This window comes from Lygodium microphyllum, chromosome 26 (genome assembly GCF_053477565.2).
Source record: "Lygodium microphyllum isolate KBCC chromosome 26, Lygodium_microphyllum_v1.1.10, whole genome shotgun sequence".
In the NCBI taxonomy this organism is placed as follows: domain Eukaryota; kingdom Viridiplantae; phylum Streptophyta; class Polypodiopsida; order Schizaeales; family Lygodiaceae; genus Lygodium; species Lygodium microphyllum.
The window spans coordinates 43,883,737-43,902,995 of record NC_141160.1 but is presented as its reverse complement, the minus strand read 5'-3'; the positions used below and the strand labels follow the sequence as shown (position 1 = coordinate 43,902,995).

Sequence of the window (19,259 nt, the reverse complement as noted above, 5' to 3'; positions counted from 1 at the left end):
AATATAGCACTATCATTCGACCCATCAACCATAATGCAAGAGACAAAAGCACAACCCAAGATAAACACGCCATTGTAAATGATAGCAAAATAGCCCCAAAATCATAGCCAAATCAAGGGCTGAGTAAGAGAAACTGCCAGAATGATGAGTTGTTCACTAATTGTAATCAAGTAACTATCAAATCCAATTGACTACCTTTAGATAGAAAACATAAAACTAAAGTAATAGCTGTTATAATAAACTATAGCAATATACCAACAACTGGGCGTAAGCAACCAAGAAAGAAAGACCAAGAACAACCAGCACTAAAGGCTATTGCAATTGCAATGTGTTAATAACTATATATATGGTAGGCATAGAGAGCATACACATAGGACACCTCAAGGTAAAGAGAGGAGAGTTGTCAAATGCATAAACCACTAAGAAAATCTCAATACATAACCCAGAAGAATATAAATATCATTAACAACACACCGGTAGACGTAAGTGGTAGGTCCAAAGTAAGTGGTCAAATCAGCCCACTATAGGGTAACTACATCCAATACATATCAAGAGAGTATGTACATGAAGTAAGTGTCTCACGATCTTAGTGAAAGTAAGCTCAAGCTCAATTACATAAATTCCAAAGCTTTATGTAACATCCAAAATAGCACAAGTAACTCCAATCAAAACAAAATCGAATGCTAAATGAGCAATTAAGTACATGAGATCCGAGTATCCAAGATACATGAAGCATAAGCTGAGAGCATGAAACCCAATAGATTCTTCAATCATATAACTGCATAAGCCACTGAAGTAACCAAGGCATGTAACCATAGCCAAGATCAATGTAATGAAGCCCAAATCTCAACTCAAAAGCATACCATAGCATATCTAGAAGTATACATAACAATCGAAGTAGCAGTACATCCACTGAGTATCCCATAAAGCATCAATGAGCATTAGGCATAAGCTTTTCATTGATAAATGCTTGTTGTCCTATTATTACAACACTAAAATAACAATGAGATCTTAGCTATTTTAAGCTCAAATCAGACCCAAAAGCATAAGCAACCATCCAAGCACCAAAATAGCATTCTCGAAGCATCAAACATATATTATGGAATTTACTATTTGTTATCCAAACTAGAAATGTTTTATTTTGTGTGAAACAAAAAATAGAAAATTACATAGAATCAACTTTATGAGTGCTCAAATCTATAGTCTCATCACGCTTTTCATTTCTAACTATAGAATACCTAAATCCGATACCATATGCAAAAGTTATGGCCAAAATACGATATTGCTATCTAGCTACCATAACTATCCATGACTTCTACATCATGCTCTGTATCCACTTAAAATGGATAAAATTGCTGCTCCTCAACTCAACAAGTACTCAACAAGGCTTATCTAAGCCTCGGCAAACTCTTCAACAAGTGCAAAGCAAGCTAGAACAAACTAGAAGAAGGAAAGACTCAATGCATACCTTGAGAGAAAGAAACATTGGCTGCCATAAAACCTTGAGTTGAAGCTTTAAATCCAGGTTGAAGCAAAGGATGAAGAAGCTCCTCAAATGGTTGGCTCTAACACCAGTTGAAAGATAGAGCCTAAGTGAAAGCACACAAGCAAAAGCAAAAGCAAAGCAAGAGCTATGGTGGATAAAGCAAGAGAGCAAGAGAGAGACTCCTGTATGTGGAAACTCCAATGGTCACAATGTGTGACTCGCCTTTCCTTATTCAAGCATCACTGAAAGAATAAAGAATGCAGTAAAGTGTATGGAAAGTGCACTGCACAGCGGACAAAATCTAGGCAAGGAGTAGAGAATACAATAAATATGAGAACAGAGACTACTTTAATTTCAAATGAACTAATACAAAGATGGCTCTATCTACCCATGCACTTTCACTGTGAAGCTTAGATGGTGATCCATATGGATTATAGGTGAAGACATTAAGGGTAGCTAGAAGAACTCTAATTGGGCGAAAGATAGATTGACAATGGCTTTAAAAGGGTCTTCCTTTTATAGTCTTGTCGGCATGTCTGACTATATTATGAATCTTCCCTAATCAGTCGGGGAATATTGTGTAGCCCACAACTCCTGTATCCTGGCTGACATAGTAAATACACATATTTGCTATGCCCTTCAAGTATCTCATGATACCCTTTACCACATCCCAATGCTTTTTGCCAGGTGTAGCCATATAGCATGCCACAACACCAACTACAAAGGCAATATCTAGACGAGTGGCTATCATGGCATACATCAAACTGCCCACGGCCGATGCATAAGGGATCTTGACCATCTCGGCCCTCTGCTCATCCATTTGTGGGCAATCAGCCTGTGAAACCTTCACATAAGAAGGTAATGGACAGCCAATAGGCTTTACGTCCTGCATGCGGAAACACTCAAGGACTTTATGAATGTACTCCCTCTGTGAGAGGTAGAGTAGTCCCTGATGCCTGTCGTGCTTAATGCGCATACCAAGAATGTGAGAGGCTTGTCCCAAATTTTTCATCTCAAATCTCTTCTTCAACTAAGATTTAAGAGCATCTAACTCATCATGAGCTTTCCCTGCTATTAGCATATCATCCACATAAAGTATCAAAATAAGCAAGGAGCCATCACGGGCTTTCTTCATGTAAAGACACAGATCCATAGCACTCTTGATGTAGCCCTGTGACTGCATAAATGCATTAAACTTATGATACCACTGCCTAGGTGCGTGCTTCAAGCCATAAAGACCTACACACTAGGTGCTCCCGACCAGGTTCTGCAAAGCCCTTAGGCTGCTCCATGTATATCTCATCATGCAAATCCCCATGCAAGAATGCAATCTTGACATCCATATGACACATGTCCAAGTCAAGTTGCACAACTAAGGCCAAAACTAAGCATACGGTGGTCATCTTGACCACAGAAGAAAAGACTTCATCAAAGTCAACCTCATGCTCCTCTATTTAAAACCCTTAGCGACAAGTCTTACCTTATAAGCTAGCTTGGGGTTTCCAAGGGTACTTTTCAGCTTGTACACCCATTTGTATGGCAAAGTCTTCTTGCCCTGAGGCAAGGCAACTAAATCCCAAGTCATATTCTTGTGCAGGGAGTCTATCTCAGACTGCATAGCCCTCTCCCAAGAGGGACTGTCATCCCTACGCATAGCCTCATCATAGGTGAGAGACTCTCCTGCATCTGTAACCAAGACATAATGCATTGAGGGCTCAAATCTATCAAGTGGACATATATCTCTAGTAGACCGTCTCACGGCAGGCTCTGCGACCGGTCCAACATCCTAGCCATGTGTACCAGCTGCTGCTGCAGGCTATCCAACTGACTGTGCAGGAGGACGTGGCTCCTCTTGAAATATAACCCTGCATATCTCTACCACCTTCTCAGGCTGCCTATGCATCTTGTTCTGCATGATGTACTTCATGTTCCATCTTTGACTAAAAGCCTTATCTCAACTGGACATTTGGATGATCATAGGTATGATGTATCTTTTGGTGATTTTGAATGGAAGATTACACGTGGAAACCTCATTTTTATTAGAAGTGCCAAGATTCGCAACATGTATTCATTACTTATATTTGGATCTATTGACCATGTTTCAGTTGTGACCAATCTTTAGCATGTATCTCTCTAGCATCACCACCTTGGGCATATATCCCTTAACGGAATGAAATTCTTGACTCATTTGTAGTATTTACCAACTCTTGATTACTCATGTTTTAATTCATTTAATCATTATTTATATGGCAAGTAGACTCATAACTTGCATAAAGAGTTTAGTTCTACGTGAATGGGTGAGACATTGGCTCATGTGCATTCAAATGTTTGTGGTTCCATGGTTCCATGTCTTATCAGCCATTAGGTAGTGCAAAGTATTTTGTTATATTCATTGATGATTATTCGCATAAGGTCTAGGGATATCCTATTAAGGAGAAGTCAAAGATGTTACCTAATTTTCAACGCTTTCTTGCTATGGTTTTCTGGGTATTGGCTGAAATACTTACGATCTGAAAAAGTAATTTTGTGATGAGAGAGCTATTAAGTGTGAGTTGACCGCTCCCTTACATCCTACTCTAGAATAGTGTTACAGAGTGCATGAATAGGACTATTCAAGAAAGAGTCCGCATTAGTTCCTGTGCAAAAGAACCAAAATCCATTGCATTACCCATGCCTACAATCCTTCCAACAGTCTTCACATCGAGTTCACCAAATGTTGGGGCATATAAAGTAAAAGGCCTTAACCATAGGGATTGGAGTAAGAAGAGTTGCAAAGAGTAAAGATAGAAAATATTTGGAAGAATAATTAGTTATGGAATTTCTGAATCCAAAATACATTGTATGAAGCCAAATCAAAGCCCTTTGATGAACGACATGTACATCAAGCCTTGGAGTCTCCCTTTGAATTGACAAGGAGTATGGGGACATATGGAACTTTGCCAAGTAAATTAATGACATGCACATCAAGCCTTAGAGTCTCCCTTTGAATTGACAAGGAGTATGGGGACATGTGGAACTTTACCAAGTAAATTAGCAATCTCTCTTACATTAGCATCAAATACAAAGTGTGAATCAAGAAAGGAGACCGAATCGAGAACTCTTACAATAGAGCCTCCGAAGTTGAGAGGCTTGAACACAAGACCATGTGCACCAATTTCTCCTAAAATTAAGTAGGAAAGGATCCAATCCCATTCAACAACACTTGGAAGAAGCTTCTCTTGATGAACTTAAGTGCACCGTGGAGCAATGGGCTTGGAACAAAGAGACAAAACACCTTGGAAACTCCTCTTCCAGTGGGAGTCTCCCCATGAAGAACAGGAACATACCTGAAGTAACAAATCAAGTAACATGAGTACATCATTTACATAAGAAGGGCCATAGTAGCCTTGTAAATCTTCTTCTTCATAAGTAGTAGGGAACTTTGCTTTGCTTGATTTAGTGCATGTCAACAACAAATGTTTTGTACACTGCATTGCATTTGTATCAAACATCTAGACATGCTTGATATGCATGGAATAGATGGAGCAAAGTTCCCACTCAAATTTACCTCACAATTTATAGTGATTGTCTACTTCACAAGTTGTAAGTGAGTAGACATGGATCAGTTGTCTTCTTTTCTAGATGTATGCTTCACGAGTTGTACTAAAGTGGGTAGTTGTGGTCTTCTCAAGACCTTGCATTCACACTTGTAATCAAGTTAATTGGCAAGGCAGCTACTTTTCAATCTATAAGTGTAGTGCCAATAAAAGTCCTTGACACACTTGTATTGAGCCAATGTGCAAGGCCATGTCCTAAGAGAAGTGTTTTTAACAAGCAAATATTGTTCAGTTCTCTGGTGAGCTAATTAAGATTCCCGAGTATGTGAGTCTATTAGTCCCCCTTCCGCTCAAGGAGGACATTAAGTTCTTTGGTGAGCTGATTAAGATCCCCGAGTATGTGAGTCTATTAGTCCCACTCCTACTCAAGGAGAACATTAAGCTGTAACGCAGGGTGGGAGTGTACAAGGGAGATCAAGTGCACAAACAAACATCGTAACAAACTTTTATCTTGCAAACAAAACACTCGAGCCTTGCACCTTCATAATACAACCATTCTCTTTTGCCCTTAAAACTGTCTTGCAATCTTTACTCTTTTCTACCAAAGTATGTACTTGTAAACGAAGTAGTTGCAATCTTTACTCTTTTCTACCAAACTTTTATCTTGCAAACAAAACACTCGAGCCTTGCACCTTCATAATACAACCATTCTCTTTTGCCCTTAAAACTGTCTTGCAATCTTTACTCTTTTCTACCAAAGTATGTACTTGTAAACTAAGTAGCTGATTGTCTGTGGGGGACCACAGTGCCAACCATGGGTGGTGAACTTCTAGTGTGTCACCTTGGCCACATTTTCCTAGTTAAACTTAAATTTTTTATCGTGTTATTTCACCACATGCATGGCACAAAAGTGAAAAGAGAAGCAAAGTTCCACTCAAATTTGCCTCATAGAAATGGACACAAATTTTCCATCAAACTCAATTATTTTAGGGCTTCCTCTTCTTGCTAAACATGTTCAAGGCAAGATAGCAATCAAGAGAAACTTACATTTTGATTCAAGGAATACGAATGTTCAAGATAATCTCAAAGAGCTAGGACATCATACTCGAAAATCTCACCTTTTACTTTTTTTCTTTTTTCGGAACTTTTTGAAAGAGTTACGATAGGAATAAATGAAGCAAACTATGAAGTCAAGTGAATGTATCAAACGATTTTGGCACCTTGCTTGCTTGTCTATTAAGTCAAGCGGTTTTGGAGCCTTGCTTGTACTTCTCCCAACCTTTACTAATTTAGCTTCTTATTAGTTTAAAATACGTTTAATTGTATTTAGGGATGTAAGGTTAATCAGATGCACTGGACTAAGCCTCTCTCTCTCTCTCTCTCTCTCTCTCTCTCAATCGTTAATTCTTGACGCTGTGGCTCAACCTTGGGCTTTTGCCACCCCCCCCGGGCAACACGATTTCGTCTTGGCGTCATAGAAGGTAGCAGCCATGGCTTTTCACGCTAGGGCGGAGAGAGACTTCTGGCAATCGATCAAGCAGCCATGGCTTTTCACGCTAGGGCGGAGAGAGACTTCTGGCAATCGATCAAGCAGGCTTGTAAAAATAATTTTGCATTCATAGAAACCGGAATGAAAAAGCAGACAAAATTGTTGCACAAATATGTACTGTCCCAAAAAAAAATTCCTACTGAAGTACACACATAGCACTCTCTTAGAGAGCCCCTTCTTTGCTAGATGAAGGAAGGCAGAAGAGTCGATGGAGCCTCCTCCACTGCCTCCGGTGATCACTCCTCCCCCTCCCATCTATTGTTTAGCCCTGTTCTTCCAACATATCTTCTTAGTCAAGGGATAGAGACTCTTTTGTTACAGCACGCTCACTCCCTTCATTCCGTGTTTTACAGCTTCTGTAAAAAATTTCATGTCTCCCTGCGAGCCCTCCGTGGGCGTGCTCCGGTGGCTCCATCTGCTTCATCAACCGCTTTCTCTTTACCCTTCTCCTTCGACTTCTCCTCCGCACTCACATCATCGGAGGAAGTGATATCTTCTTTCTTCGCCTTCTCCACTGACACCTGCATATCCTCAACAATCAGACATCAGCGTTTGAGCTAAGCTAAGGTGCTAGATAAAGGCAGGCATATATTACACAAAAAAGGAATGGCACATTACATGCTTAAGGCGTTCATGACCTAATTTAAGTCCTAACTACTATGTCATTCACTGACAGTACTGTTAAGAGCATTGCATTGCATTATAAGCAACGGATGGTATATTAAACCCTTATTATGTTAGTGGCTGTAATTCAAGCCTAATTACTATGACATTGACAGAGTGCCGTTGGAAGGATTTCCCGTTACCTGCTTGGAGCCTTTCTTCTTCTTTCCTCCAAAGAGGAGCTTGTAGACTAGGCTCAGAAAGATCACAACCAAACCACCTGCAACGCCTAGTGCAATCATCGGCTTCTCTTCTGCCTTCTCGATCAAATCCTGCACACACATGATAGCAGGCGTGTTAAATCAGTGGCACGTAAAGAAATGAGCAGGACAAAGCTCACAAGTTAGTTTAAGTTTACCGCCTCACCTCTAACTTGTCCTTGTGAGATTTGAGGAAGGGAAGTTCAGCCACTTTGTACAGGAACTTGATGAGTCCATCCTACAATCAAAAGCAAACAGTCAATCAAGCACTGTATCCTAACATCAAGAACAATAAATCGTTCACACTATGAAAGCAACAATAAACCTCTGCAGAGAGGAATCCAAGCAATAAGCACAGGCTGCTTAGGCATTTCCCAAGGTCATACCTGAAGCTTGACAAGGAAGCCAGACTTAGCGGCCTCCTTCGCCTCCTCTTTCTTCTGTTGATCCTTTTCGGCGTCAAACTTAACTTTCCACGCCTTGTCTCTGTAATCCTTAGCCAGGTCTTCATCCTCAGTCAACAAGATGTTATCGAACAAAATACCACTCTGCATAGTCCAGATCTCAATGGCTACGGCAGAAATAGGTTCCAGATTAGGTTTGTCCAAGTGGAAGTATTCAGGGTTGGGGATCTCACGGGGCTTCCAGATGCCTTGGTAGTTAGGGTTGTCGATCATAGGAGCGTACCACTTCCCCTTGTAAGCCGGGTTCTTCTTCATTGGCCTCTTCCATTCACCGCATCCGGGGGCTTCTGTGCACTTGGGGTTTGGTACCTTAGGTGCCTCCCATTCACCATCCTCATCATCATCCCAATCCTCGGGCTTCACAGCCTCTTCATCATCCACCTCCTCAGGTTCATCGTCCAGCCATCCGTCAGGCTTTACAGCTTCATCATCCTCAATCTCGAAGGGTGCATCTTCATCCCAATCCTCTGGCTTTGTGGCCTCCGGGTCAGGGATCTTAGCTCTCTCATCCCAGTCCTCAGGCTTCTTGTCTTCCGGATCAGGGATAGTCTTGGGGGGAAGGACGGGAGGGTCAAAATCTGTTGACAGAAGATCAGCTGACTTCTTCACCTGCCCGTCAATGAGTATGCTGGCAGAGTTGTTTGGGTAGACGACAGCCGTGTAGACATGCGAAAGCTTGTCATTTACGGGAGAGGGAGGATACTTCAGGTGATGCTCCACATACTTGCCTGTGATAGGATTCTTGTGCCTGAAGATGAAGTGGACTTTGTTGGTGGCACCACACTTGTCCGGGCCGAACATGATGGAGTAAGGGGCTTCATTGTCAAGCTGAGAAGGGATCCATCCATCTTCTTGGGACTGAAGAAACTTGAGATAGGCACCCCCACATTCGATTCCATTCTGGAGCCGGAGGTCATATTGGAGAACCACAGGCTCATCTTTGAATTCGATTGTCTTAGGCAAAAGAGTAGCAATACCATACTTCCTGGCCTGCTCACTTACAAGCAAGCCATAGTCGTCGTGGCCTTCACTCTTTTCGTGTTTCCACACACCTGAATCAGGAACGCAGGTTAGATCTTGAAAAATTGTCCTAGGCAGAAAGGCGAATGAAAATGCCGACTAGTGCTAAACAATCAGGCACAATAGGCACTAGTGACTGCCAAGACCAACGAAAATGCAAACAAATGCTAGATACATTACTGAGGATGATCGTCACGGCAACAAACACAGGATTTACCTAGATCCAATTTTCAAAAATAGCACAGTTGCTAACAGCAAATTACGATCCCAACGGCCTAAATGCATTAAATTGATCACTCCACAAAGAAAATAGCATCGCTTGTAAGGCATGCTCTTGTCCCGTGAAAAATAAAAAAGTTTCTCCCATCCAAGATCCAAATGCTCGACAAGAGAGACGACTAGATACTATAGTTTACGCTACACCAAAGTCGCACCGTAGCTGCTCAAGCTACAGACTAGGGCGCCAAGCGCTTACCTTTGTACTCTTCCTTCGCAGAAGGAGACCACCTCCCCTCCCACGTCTCCTCAAACGATTCGTAGAAAATCTGCAGCCAAAGTGTTAGCACTTAGTCTGCGTTCGATTATGAGGATAAGGATTCAGAATCCGAAGCTTATTAACTTCAGCAAAATTGGGAGGATCAAAAGCTCCAAATATCAACCTTTCGTTCACGTTCAGTAAAAGATCCCGCAGATGACTAAACGTTAACAAACTACACGAAAGATCACAGAGAGAGAGAGAGAGAAGCGAGGCTTACAGGTTCAGCCGCGATGGCACTAAGGGCCAAGCAACAGAAGCACACAAGGAGAAGCGCAAAGGCGCCGGGGCGACCCATGGGGAGTACAGCAGGGGGAGATCGGCGAGGGTGGGAAGGAGGACGACGGGCAGCGACGGCAATGGCGTACTACCGGAGCTTGCGTCGATGGAGGAAGAATGGGAAGAGAGGAGAAATAAAAGAGAAGAGGGGGATGCGCAGCCCGACTGTCCTTGCGAGAACTGGAGCACATTACAAGATACAATGCCAAGAAGTATGCGTGCCCCAATTCTTTTTTTTTTTAAATTGCCACATTTCCCAATTTCGCCCAAACTCTGGTCACCCACGCAATTTCCCTAGCCCTCCAGCCAATCCCATCGCTCCTTGCCAAAGCCCGACCACTAAATCTCCTCCACGTCAGCCGTGTGACGTTTCCAACTACTAGTTGCTCTCTCTCTCTTTTCTTCTGCTTTTTGATCTTCGTAGTTTTACCTTTATTTACCATTATATTATATATATTCCAATCCAAAGATCTACTTCCTGCTTAGGAAGGCCTGTTCACATGCAGCCTGCAATGCTCTCCCACACCGCTCAAAATTCGCATCCAACAACCTAAGCGGGTTTAGACTCGGACGCACGGCACACAGTCAACCTCATGTCCAATTCTATAGTGTTCATACAAAACAACATCCACCAAATATTTTGTCTTCTTGGTGTATCGGTCTACGTAGAAGCCCACTATAGGTTATTAATCCCCTCGGAGTGGTTCAAAACCCGTTTGCATCTCTTTCAGGTGATTTAACTCATTGTGCATGGCTTGTCCTACCCAAAACCTCTTAAAAGCAATATTCTGTTGTGCTAATTGAAGAGCAAAGCAATATTCTATTGTGCTAATTGAAGAGCAAAGTAAAACTAGCAACATAGATCAACAGTGACCTTTTCCATTCCATTCGTCACGCCCGCTGGCCCTTAGAGTATCTTCCCAAACTAGATTCTAGAACTAACCACGACTCCATTTTTTTTGCACTCATTGCACCTAGCTTGTCCTACCCAGAGCCTCTTAAAAGCAAGTTTCTGTTGTGCTAATTGAAGAGCCAAGAAAAACTAGCCACATAGATCAACAAATGACCTTTTCCCTTCCATCCACCACCACTGGCCATTAGAGCATCTTCCCAAAACTAGATCCTAGAACTAACCACGGCTCCATTTTTTTGTCTCTTTCCCACATTGTAAGTTATCCAAATTGAGAGCAAGTCACATTAACTATTTTGGGAGCAGTGGATAAGAAAATCTATTCCACAAATAGCTTCTCCACCTATTATGGGTTGTCACTAAGATGAAACTATCGGAAAGGTTATGAAACTATTAGATAGTTTTTCTCAAATACATGGGTTTCATGAAATTTTGGAAATGCTTCATACGAATGTAAAAAGAAGATGGTTTTTCCATTGCAAAAGTCACATTGAAAAACTCATCTTACCACATGCCTTGCTTCTAATGATAGTGCCACGCCATGGATTGCCTAGACTTTCTCAAAGTACACCACCCAAATTAAGCTTTAAGAGTCATAGCACATGCAATCACATAATCAAGTCAACATGTGTGTGTACAACAATAGTTGACTTGTATTTCCTTTATCATAGAACTTGTAATTGCTAACGTAGTGCCTACAAAAGGGGCGTACTTCGGTAAACTCCAAAAAGTTGAGGTAATCTAGTGTAAGAGCATTGTGTTCTCTCTCTCTCTCTCTCTCTCTCTCTCTCTCTCTCTCTCTCTCTCTCTCTCTCTCTCTCTCTCTCTCTCTCTCTCTCTCTCTCTCTCTCTCTCATATGCCCTTTCTCTCTCCTAATATTACCCGATTCTCTTGTGCGGTCCACAATAGTCTCAACCTATGCATGGATGTAACAATTAGGCTAGTTATATACCAAGTGGCAAACACCAACTTTGCAAGTTGTTAACCAATCAAAGTGTTTATCCAAGGGTTGGATAGCTGCTCTCCTTTACACACTACACTCGTGAGTGTTGAGCAATCGAGCTCTACAACATGAGCTGGCATCCACTACACACCTTGGTGATGTGGCAAGAAATTATTCACTAGCATGTTGGGTGACTGACATGAGGATACACTAGTGATTCTATAGCTGGACTATACCCAAGTAGTCCATCCTTGGTTATGGCACATTCATTGTGCCACCTCCTCTTTCCTTAGTAGATTCACCCTTAGTGACCCCATGTACATATGTTATGGTATGTAGTGGAAACTCTCGCTCGACCGCCAAGACCCATAGACCGCTTATTGTTTCAAGCGTTTCAAGCAAGCTCTAATGGCTATCTCTCACCTAGCCGATGTGCTTCTGATCTTACGGTATATTGAGCTTACCTTGATTCCCGAATGAGTGACCTCCTCCCTCAAGCACTCTAGTAGCTCCACGATCCTAGTTGTTGCGAGCTCAAGCAACCTCAAGCCTCCTCCTTCAAGTCCATCCTCCATAGTCACACGCGAGACAAAAGAAGAGAAGAGAAGAAGAGAGGAGAAGATGGAGAGCTTCTCCTCCTTGGTCCCTCGCCCTCACACACTCCCTCTCTCAACACAAGCACACACAAGCAAGAAGGAGAGAAGAGAAGAGAAGAAAAAGAAGCCACTTTAGCCACACACCAAAGAATGAGCTTCTTATTCACTTTTTGAGTTTATATACAAGCTCTAAATCCCTTGGGCACCTATCCCCTTTTTTACATGATCGAGCATCTTGCCAAGGTCCTCTTTCCCTGTTCCCTTCTAGCTGCCTTGTCCCTTCACCTATGCTCATCTAGATTTTACAATTTGCATAGGAGGGAGCCTGGCGCTCTTTTACAAAATTTTGATGACGCCTTTGCATTTTAAAATCCGTATTTACCTTCAACTTGACCTTTTGTGCTTTTGGCATTTCCTCTCTTATTCATTTGTCGGTCTTTGTTGATGAGGGCTTGATAATTTGAAGGGTGGTCATGTGAGTTGATGATGGGGCCTTGTGGGGATTGGTCATGGAGGCGAAGCTTGATTGCGATGGTGGAGGCCGAGGGTATGTTGAGTGGATGGGGGGCCTCTGATGTCGATGGTTGGTAGCATTCATATTTACTTGCAAAGAGAAGAAAAGTGCACTATCTAGGGGGTGTGTCTACCTTACCGCGTGATGCATTGTGCTCATGCTAGTGGAGCTGGGAGTTGGGTCAACGACGATTCATAGGCCAGACTAGGTGTTGTCCCACACTTGAGGACCCAGTTCATGTGAAAGGGAGGTGCAGTGGGTGTAGCTTAGGGAGACATGTCTAACTATAGGCAAGGGTGACCTCCCTAGGTATGTTGTCATGCCCTTGATGTGCCCTAAGCGTGGAGTGGGGAATTAAAATAGGCTAGGGGGCTAGGGAAGGAACTGGCCGATCGAAGCCACTGGATGCACCTAACTTGAGAACCCCTAGGTGTAATGACTGTAGCACTCATGAGTTTCTTGCCCTCTCTTTTGATTTTCTTCTCTGTTCTCTTATTCTTTTCTTTCATTTTTCTCTTTTCTCTTTCTTTTGTTGTCTTTGTCTTTTTTTTTAAATAACGATGAACTAATCTCCGTCATCATGGTCATGAGAGGGAGACATTAGGGGGTTTAAGAGACTTACTAAGGAAGCTTTTCCCTTGCATATATCCTTTTAGGCCCATTCAAATGTTGAGAGGGGTTGTGGAGAAAATGGGATGGTTGCAGCTAATGAAGCAGTTGTTGCTCGTGTCCTCTAAGAGGGCCACACAAAAAGATGGTAAGAGGGCAACACACATCATTAGCCTAGCCATTGCACAACTATCCATGCCAACATTGAGATCAAAAATTAGCATGCGAGGCAGTACTCTAACAGAATGGACTCTTGCCTTAATAATACTCTAAAGAGCCTAAGATAATTACAAATTGTGAGAAAAGCAAGGTCTGGGCAATAACTGAACTCATTAAGGAAATTGTCAATTGAGGCATATAAGTCATGCTCAAAAAAGGTGAGTGCTTCCTTGGGCTTAGTGGCATTGACATTATAGATTTTTGAAAAGTCATATTGGCCATGGATGTCTGGATTGAAGTCCACTCCTACTCTAGGATATGGCATGTAAGCGGGGTTATTCCTCTCGAAGGGTAGGGTGTTGCAAAACGACATCCAAGCGTCCATGTTTCCATCCCAGAATCGCCTTCTCCACCTTGGCTAGCACTCGTAGCCCTTTACTGTTATGGGCACTTCCATGACCTTGTTCTCCCAGTAGTCAGGAGCCTCTGTTCCCCATAAAGTAGGACTCTTCTCTCTTTCAACAACCCAACTATCTCCCAACCTTCTTCCTACATTAATCACCTCTTCCACCACCTTGGTTGATAGCACTCTATTCAATGTAGTGGGAAATCAGAAATTAAAGTCGAAGGGTTCACAGACGTTCTCCTTCTACTACCATACTATGAGCTCTGCATTCCAATCTACTGGGAAACAGTCTTCTCTTGGAGGGATGGGTGCTTTTGGGGCCACTACTAGTTGAGTAGTCAGCCTCCTCCGTGCATGGTCCAACATGTTTGTTCTCCTCTTTTTTATCTCTGCTTTTCTTTCAACAGTGGTGTCTACCTCCTGTTGTACTTTTGGTCATGGAGAGGGAGGTTGTGGTACTAACTCCTCGTCTTGCTGCCCCATTTCAAAGCTTGGTCTTGCTTCTTCAATTAACTTTTGCACCTCCTCTCCCTTGTGTTCTTGTGGCTCTCCTTCATTGAATCCTAGAGAGCCCACTTCTTGGACCGTCAAGCCTGCCCTTAGTAAGTAGCTTCTTTGATCCTGTAGGCTCTGGATGGTTCCTATCGTCATTGGGGTTCCTCCACTTGCATCCTAAGCTATCTCTTTATTGACCAAGAAACTGCACCCAAGCCATAAGGTTATTGGCATCTATTGTAGTTGAAGTGCCTTGGGTGGGTATAGAGAGACTGAGGAGGTAGGCACTAGGACAAGTGGAATAGGGTCAATCAAACCCTTGCCCTTGCCTTCTGCTATATTGGGGGTGGCATGATTTATGGCACTTGGAAACTTGTCCCTGGGCCTTCTTCTCTGTGCGGGCTCATGGCAGCCAACTCCTCCTCTCTGGAGAGCTACTCTACTGACATGTAGATGTCCCTGGCTATGTCTTCTTCTTCTCTCTTAAGCTCCTCAGCCTCTTCATCTGCCTTTCTCTTTCTCTCTTCTTTGGCCTTCTTGGATTCCCTTTGCACCTTAAGGTAGTTAGCTTTTTCTTTCTTCCTTCTCTCTTATTCCGCCTTCCTTTGGGGGGTTTTCTTCTTGGACTTTTTTGGCCCCTCCGTGGCTAGATTGTGTTTCCTATTCTCCTTCTTCATCACTCACAATTCTCTCACTAGACTGTTCCTACTCTTGGTAGGGAGGTGACCTATCTGGTGTCTCATCAACTCATTCGTCACCTTGTGCTTCCCCCAATGCCTCCCTAATGATGGCAGTCAAGACCCCACCAAATCCTATGGTCGAGGCCTTAGATGATGACTTCTTTTGTTCCGTGGAGGCCATGGACTCTCCACCTCTGGGTCTTCAACCTATACCTAGTGCCTTTGCTAAGGTCTCAATTATATTTCGCATGAAGTCATTCAAGTCCACTTCATCTAAAGATTTGGCTGCAATGCTTTCCAACATCAGCACATTGATCCTGCTCATTAGCGTGTTGTACCTTTGGCTGGAAAACAAGGCATGCACCATCTTGGCTTGTAGCTGGACTTCTAAGTCAAGGATATCAACTAAGATGATGCCATCATTAGTGTGAACCAGCACTTTTTCCATTCCCAATATATTACACACGTCCCTTTTTGGTTGTCTTTCAACTTTTTTGGCCATGCCCAACACTCTCTCCACTAGCTCTGGGGTCAGCTCAACTTCTACTTGGCGGGTGGCCTCTCCTTCCTGCACAGTCATGGTGCCACGGTTCCTGTTGAAAGTACAGAGGAACTCCACGCACTTTTCATAATCCACGGCTTGCCCGACTTTCTCCAAGTGCTTTTGCAAATTGCAATGATTGACAATCTGCTTTATGGCCTACTCTTCCATAACTACATCTTCCAAACTCAGGAGTTGCATTCCACTAAGAGGCCATACTTTGCTTGCTCTTCCTCTGAGAATAGTAACTTGCTAGTTTTCTCCTGTCTTGCCATTGTAGGTGCATGTCATGAAGGCACGGCTCACCATTAGTATTCTTCAAATAATTTTTTTGCGAAAAGACATGTAGGAAATGGTTGTGTGCTTATGGAAAATTGAACTACTTAAATACAAAAAGGGAATTTTCCTTCCCATAGTCTATGCATTCCCCAAAAATTTTATGACACTTTTTCTCAATCATAAGTTGATTTTTATTTATTCTTTTCTGCTTTTGGACGTTGATTGAGATTTAGGGTTTGTTTTTATGTTCCACACCTTATCCTCTCCTCCCTTGGAAAGGAGAAGTATCCTTCCTAGGATTAGAGGTTGAACAATTAAGGCCATTCAATGTGCATGTTCAGGGTGTTTTACTTTTGTATTAGCTAAGCGTAGAAGTTTGGGTTGTACTCCATGTGAGCATAGTGGTCCATGTCGACATGTTGGATGCTTACATGGGTGAAGTAAGTGAGGACATCCATTAGGAAGTCACCAGAGTCTATTCGGCTGGCAATGTGTAACTCCTCCTCTGTCAACATGCGATCTAAATAGGGGTGGGTCATGATGTGCTCTTCGAGGGGTCAATTTGCAAATGGTGGTCAACACCCTATAAGAGGTCGGAACTACATAAGTTGGGTCATACTCCGAGGTTTTGATGGCACATCTCTATGCTCAGTGTTGGTCATGATTTGGTAGCCCTCTAGCTCCCATTAAAGTCGGAGAGCATACCATTTTCATAGGAAAGAGGAGTCGTTGATAGCAAGGTGTTTCAACTCTTCAATTTCCTAGTATGTGGTAGGGATCGTGATCTTGTCATATGAGGTAACGTGTCATCATTTGTGCGCTTGCTCGCAAGAAATCTTGGTGGCAATCAACTCCTTAGCTGCCTTGGGAGCCTTAACGAATACAAATTTTGATTCTTCCCAAGGGCAAGGCAATGTACGTTCCTCCGTGGCCAAAGGCTCTTCTAAAAGGCCTAGGTCTAGTCGAATATAGCTTTTAGCAAGTGTCATAAATGTAGTGTCCAAGCATCAAAGGCAAGTAACCAAGTTATCCCCCATATTTTCAGTTAAGTTTGAGGCCAAGGTAAAAATTGATCGTCACTCACAAGAGGGTTTTAGGCCTATGAGAGGTTGAGGTTTGACTAGGTTAGACAGGTCTATAACTAAGGTTTGCGATTTTGGCTGCTCTTGAGGGAGCGATTCAGTCACTTGCACACTAGGCATGGCTTGTGATGTAGATATTGTGTTGATAGTTGCTTGTGAGGCCGTAGGGGAACTAATAGTGCTTGGTTGAGGTGGTTTATAGGCATTAAGCTGCAATTTCAGTCGATCCTCTATAGAGGCTTAATGAGTTTGGGCTCTATGGGCTCCACAAGTTGGGTCTTTTAAGATTTTGGTTTTTGATTTGTCATGCGGGCTTGTGTGGATAAGCTCGAGGATTGCACTTTACTGTGCTTGGTAATCTTGGCTTTAGGCATCCATATCTATGTATTTCCCTCGTAATAGCCTTGCGCTTGCAATAAGGCCTTGGGGACCTAGCACGACTTGACCGTTCATCGATGCCTATAGTTTTTTCTCTGCCTCCTAGGTTTCGAGGGTGAATTCCTAGGTTTCGAGGGTGAATTCCTAGCCTCCTAGGTTTTTTTCTCTACCTCCTAGGTTTCAAGGGTGAATTCCTAGCCTTGCGATGTCATGTTTGGTTGCTTCATGGTAGCGGTCCTTGATGTTTAGGTATCTATTTGAACTTGGGTTCATGGGCTTTGGATTTTGTCTTGCTAACGTTGAGGCTTGGTGGGTTGTGACAAGTCACGACCCCTCTCCTTAGACTTGGTGGTGGATTTCTCTATCGGTGGCTTTGATGGAGCTACGTTGCCCTTATTGAAAGCTGTCATGATGCGTACACTATCGATAGCAAGGTGAATGCGCTATGATTCGTAGTTGATATTGCAATGGGCATGTTTTTAAAAGGCACGTTCTAATAGCGATTCCTTACTGGCATCTTTTGTGTTCGGCAACACATAAAAGATTATGGGTATGCTCTTAGACACGATAGAGGTTGCGACTTTGCACTTTTCCAAATGTGCATATGATTGGCTCCCAAAAGGGCTGAGTTTAGTGCTCGTGGGATATAATTGTGGTTAGTTGATTTGAGCCTAATGATTGTGAGTTAAGATATTAAAATCAGCTCCCTCATCGATCAATGCATCGAAAGTATGTGCTCATTGGGCAGTGACTGTCATGCGAAGGTAAGCAGGTTTCACTACTTCTTCATCCTCGTCTTCAATTTTCATAATTGTGGCAACTCAGACTTTCACAGGAGACTCTAGCATGGGAGACTTATATAGTGGATGTGTAGGAGGGTAGTACTTCCTTATGTGGCTACCATTGAAGAAGCTTATGCCCTCTCCATCCAAGGTCTCAAGCTCTACATTGCCGGTTCAGATAATGGTACGAACTCGGAGAGGCCCTAATCCTCTGAACTTCATCATCTACTTGTGGCCTTTCACTGAGTATAATAGCACAAGGTCACCCTAATTGAAGTCTCGTTGCTTGACATGCTTGTCAAACTAGCTCTTACATCGTGCCTTTTTGCAAATCAGTGCATGGGTAGCTAGAAGTCAAGTTTCTGATAGGCATTCTAGCTCAACTAGGTGTTCTACCCATGCCTCCTTCCTATCCCATCTCTCTTGAGTAGCTACTCTCAAGCGAGGGACAAAGAATTCCATTGGTAAAATGGCTTCAATTCCGTAGGTCAACCTAAAGGGAGTATGTCTTACACCCGTTTTATAGGCTAATCAATAGGCCCATAAGGCTACTATCAACTTGTTGTCCTAGTCGTTGCACGAAGTAGAGATAACTTTGGTCAAGACATTCACTAAGATCCTATTTGTAGATTTTTTTTGGTCGTTCGCTTGAGGGTAATAAGGTGAGGATTTCCAATAGACAATCAGAAAGATAGACAAGAGGTGAGTAATCACTTCATTGATGAAACATGTGCCTTGATCACTAACCAGTTCAATGCGGTAGTCGAATAGTGAGATCACCTGCTCCCATAGGAACTTAGCTGTGGTTCTAGCATCATTCTTTCTAGTGGCTCGTGCTTCTGCCCACTTTGTGAGGTAGTCTTGGGAACTATGATGTACTTAGCCTGTGAGTATTGGACTGCGGAACTAATCGGCCCAATGAAGTCAATTCCCCATTTTTCAAAAGGTTGTCTTGCAAAGATTGGGGTTAGCTCCATCTTGTCCTTGCTGAAAGGGAAGTGGAACCCAGGAGAAAGAAGCTTGGCGGTGAGAGCTATGGCGGATGGAGAGCAAGAGCAAGAGAGAGAATAAAACTCAAAGTGGGAACTCCAACAGCCACAATGTGTGGTTGGGCCTTCCTTTATTCAAATTGTCACTAAAAGAATAAAAAAT

At 42.8% G+C, this 19,259-nt stretch overlaps 1 protein-coding gene across 1 annotated transcript; it reads right to left on the bottom strand.

Moving 5' to 3' along the window:
- Positions 1-6,610: 6,610 nt before the first annotated feature.
- LOC148013202 (calnexin homolog) lies at positions 6,611-9,934 on the bottom strand. Its single transcript, XM_087667621.1, has 6 exons — positions 9,674-9,934; positions 9,394-9,463; positions 7,821-8,950; positions 7,601-7,672; positions 7,378-7,506; positions 6,611-7,092 (listed from the first exon to the last, which is right to left on the bottom strand). Exons 1-6 carry the CDS (start codon positions 9,749-9,751, stop codon positions 6,940-6,942), a joined length of 1,632 nt encoding a protein of 543 aa, XP_087523747.1. The 5' UTR covers positions 9,752-9,934; the 3' UTR covers positions 6,611-6,939.
- Between the last annotated feature and the right edge of the window lie 9,325 nt (positions 9,935-19,259).

Bases quoted from the DNA above. Each gene is read 5' to 3' on its own strand.
- LOC148013202 (XM_087667621.1), bottom strand. From the start codon at position 9,751: ATGGGTCGCCCCGGCGCCTTTGCGCTTCTCCTTGTGTGCTTCTGTTGC. The intron at 7,673-7,820 runs GTATGACCTTGG...TTTTGATTGTAG, and splicing joins GCTTCCTTGTCAAGCTTCAG to GATGGACTCATCAAGTTCCT. The intron at 7,507-7,600 runs GTGAGGCGGTAA...ATGTGTGTGCAG, and splicing joins CTCACAAGGACAAGTTAGAG to GATTTGATCGAGAAGGCAGA.